Source organism: Schistocerca piceifrons, chromosome 10 (assembly GCF_021461385.2).
Source record: "Schistocerca piceifrons isolate TAMUIC-IGC-003096 chromosome 10, iqSchPice1.1, whole genome shotgun sequence".
In the NCBI taxonomy this organism is placed as follows: Eukaryota; Metazoa; Arthropoda; class Insecta; order Orthoptera; family Acrididae; genus Schistocerca; species Schistocerca piceifrons.
The window spans coordinates 95,187,138-95,190,701 of NC_060147.1; the positions used below are offsets into that span (position 1 = coordinate 95,187,138).

Consider the following 3,564-nt stretch of genomic DNA (forward strand, 5'->3'; position numbering starts at 1 on the left):
AGTGTAACTGATAGCCTCTCATTTTGGCCTCTTTCCACCGTTCCAACTACCTGTCCTCTCCTGCGGGTTTAGCAGAGCGTTTCACGTAGTTTTCGAAATGTTCAATAAATATGTATAAAAGTACCTTCAAATGCGTTTTTCCCAATACTAGGTTTAACATTAAATTTCTTACAAAAATCCTGTTTTTTTCTGTAGGGCTTGTTGTCGTGTAGCAAGCGATAGAATATCAAAATGTTATGCATGTTTTTGAAGACGCTGCAGGTTGCATAGAACACATCGGTAGGGGCAGCTGAATCGTGCTGCATATTTTCCTTGCCACTTCACGTGCTCGTAACGCCAGCAGGCAACATTCAGTGTCGTGGTAGGTGGTGGTCGTAGTGTTTTGTCTTACCGATGTATACGCTCGGAAACAAGGTGGTTCTTGCAGCGTCTTTTTGCGTAAACTGTTCGAATTCAAATGGCTCTGAGCACTATTTAACTCAATTTCTGAGGTCATCAGTCCCCTACAACTTAGAATTACTTAAACCTAACTAACCTAAGGACACCACACACATCTATGCCCGAGGCAGGATTCGAACCTGCAACCGTAGCGGTCGCTCGGTTCCAGACTGTAGGGCCTAGAATCGCTCGGCCACCCCGGCCGGCGCGTAAACTTTAACAGGAGCTTTGTCAAAGCTGTCGCGTCCAAAGTGTGGATTCAGTGACACGGGTTTATGATTAAGAAACGTCAGTGAGTTGACCAAATTGAAAGAGGGACTTGATTGACATGATTTCCCGCAGGTGGATAGATAATATCGGATAGTGATTAGGAAAATAATGTTCCGAGTTTTAATCAATTCCCACACTAGTAGCTATGTCGTTCCTCATCGTTCCGTCGTCGACATTTGATGTCGCCTCTCTCTCGCTCTCCATCTCAGTTCCGACCCCTTTATTGCCTTGCTTTATTAATTGGGTCGCATCACTTACATCATTAAAAAAATAAAAATATGGCATTTCAGTCTTGGTCGCTATATTTTTTATTTTCAATAACCGGTTTCAGGCTAGCTTCCCATCTTCAGATCATATATTGCAGTTAACAGAGTAACGTGTCAGTACAGAACTACTGGTTCGCTGCTATGACAGCGAACCAATAGTTCTGTACAGACACGTTACTCTGTAACTGCAATATATGATCTGAAGATGGGCAGCTAGCCTGAAACCGGTTATTGAAATTAAAAAAAATAGCGATCAAGACTGAAATGCCTTATTTTTATTGAAAGAACGATTGCGGCTATCCCAATAAGACAATCAAGTCTAGTTTTGATAAACTTACATCATTACCTACTAAAGCCCTCGACTCAGGGGGCCCGTGCTTCTTTGCTTCCAGTTTTCTATCCGTCCAGTTTTTTCCTGAAGACCCCTTTAACAACTGGCATCCATCCAGTCCACGTTTTCTCCGTTCAACTGGTATTCATACACAGATTCTTTGATGCCATTCGTTATCATCTATTCGTTTTGCTTCTATGGTATAGAGAGTAGTATATTTTTCTCCTATAATTTCCCATATTCTTCATCTATAATCTGAAAACCACTGTGGAGTGCATGGCAGAGGCTTGGTGTGTTACAAGGCTTTCTTCCAGTTCCATTCATTCATGTGTAGCGTAGGAAGAATGTTTAAATGCCTCTGTATGTGCTGCAATCAATCTAATCTTGGTCTCACAATCCCTGTGTCAGCGATAAGTAGAGAGATGCAATATCTTCCCACAATCATCGTTTAAAGCCAGTTCTTGACACTTTGTAAGTAGGCTGACTCAGGATAGTTTCTGTCTATCTTAAAGCGTCAACCAATTCAGTTTCTTCATTCTGTGACTTCTGATGTGTTGTACTCTGGAGATGCGACAACTTCGTCGCCATTAATCCATCTCAACGGACATCAATTTATTTTTCTCTTGTTTTGGTTCGCTCCCATATTTCAGCGCCCTATGTCGTGATACTCTTTACGACTGGCATGTACAGCAAGATCTTTGTTCTGTTAGTAATTTTTTCACTTCGTAGCAACGAGTAAAGGTGGCCAATTACACTTTTGCCTTGCCCAATTTTTTGTGCCATCTAGCGTGTATTTTCCATTTGTTGTAAAAATGACGCCCGAAATATTCAAATGCGCAGACAATTTTAATGTTGTAGAATTCCTACATCCAAATCTTCTCGGAGATATTTACCCAGTACCGCTTGTTCTGTCTTTTTTGTGTTTGTTGCCAGGCCCCATTTGGACTATTTTTGTACGGTTTTCTGAACATGTAACTGCTGCCGTCTTTGTCTCCCGCTATATAACGATCTTCCCTTATTCATTTTCTCTCATTGCTTAATTTTTTATCGTCTGCAGTCCTACCATCATTAATTCTGTCACACTGCATATTTCTTTATCGTCTAACAATCTCCTCTCATTTCTTTTGTAACATTTTTTATCTGTCTATCGTCGAAGTGCCTTCACTCACTGATTATGTCACAATGCTGTAAACACAGGCTGCCTCGTTTCTCGCCCTTCTGGTTCAAATGGCTCTGAGCACTATGGGACTTAACATCTGAGGTCATCAGTCCCCTAGAACTTAGAACTACTTAAACCTAACTAACCTAAGGACATCACATACATCCATGCCTGAGGCAGGATTCGAACCTGCAACCGTAGCGGTCACGCGGTTCCAGACTGTAGCGCCTAGAACCGCACGGCCACACCGGCTGGCCTCACCTTTCTGGCCTGACCATGTGTAGCTCTTGTGGTTGCTTGCACCACGCCAAAACTTTGTCTTTATTTACTTTCAATATTTCTTCCTGGACCTGGCTTTCGTTGTAGACATGATGCAGCCTCCAGCTTTCTGCTCTTTCAGTAGTGTTCACCATTTTTCTACACCATCCGTCCAGCCACCATCCGTCCAGCCACCATCCGTCCAGCCACCATCCGTCCAGCCACCATCCGTCCAGCCACCATCCGTCCAGCCACCATCCGTCCAGCCACCATCCGTCCAGCCACCATCCGTCCAGCCACCATCCGTCCAGCCACCATCCGTCCAGCCACCATCCGTCCAGCCACCATCCGTCCAGCCACCATCCGTCCAGCCACCATCCGTCCAGCCACCATCCGTCCAGCCACCATCCGTCCAGCCACCATCCGTCCAGCCACCATCCGTCCAGCCACCATCCGTCCAGCCACCATCCGTCCAGCCACCATCCATCCAGCCACCATCCATCCAGCCATTATCCATCCAGCCACCATCCATCCAGCCACTATCCATCCAGCCATTATCCATCCAGCCATTATCCATCCAGCCATTATCCATCCAGCCATCATCCATCCAGCCATCATCATTAACAACAATCATCAACCATCATTATCCATTTTAGCATTACACATATTTGCCTGCTATAAAAACAAGCAATTTAAAGCCAATCGCACCAGCATCTTTGTGACCATCCTATCTTCCTCCTATCCTTAAGTCTGTAGTCATGGGTTTTCTTGATATATGGCTTTGATCAATACCTTGTAGATGGTCATGTCATTTCTTTAGATACAGCTGGATCTCTTCCACT

The 3,564-nt window shown here is 44.3% G+C and overlaps 1 protein-coding gene across 1 annotated transcript; it reads right to left on the minus strand.

Moving 5' to 3' along the window:
- Positions 1 to 2,870: 2,870 nt before the first annotated feature.
- On the minus strand, positions 2,871 to 3,329 carry LOC124718717 (uncharacterized transmembrane protein DDB_G0289901-like). The gene has a single exon (XM_047244337.1). It carries the CDS (start codon positions 3,327 to 3,329, stop codon positions 2,871 to 2,873), a length of 459 nt encoding a protein of 152 aa, XP_047100293.1.
- Between the last annotated feature and the right edge of the window lie 235 nt (positions 3,330 to 3,564).

Coding starts and splice junctions, on each gene's coding strand:
- LOC124718717 (XM_047244337.1), bottom strand. CDS start 3,329: ATGGATGATGGCTGGATGGATAATGGCTGGATGGATAATGGCTGGATG.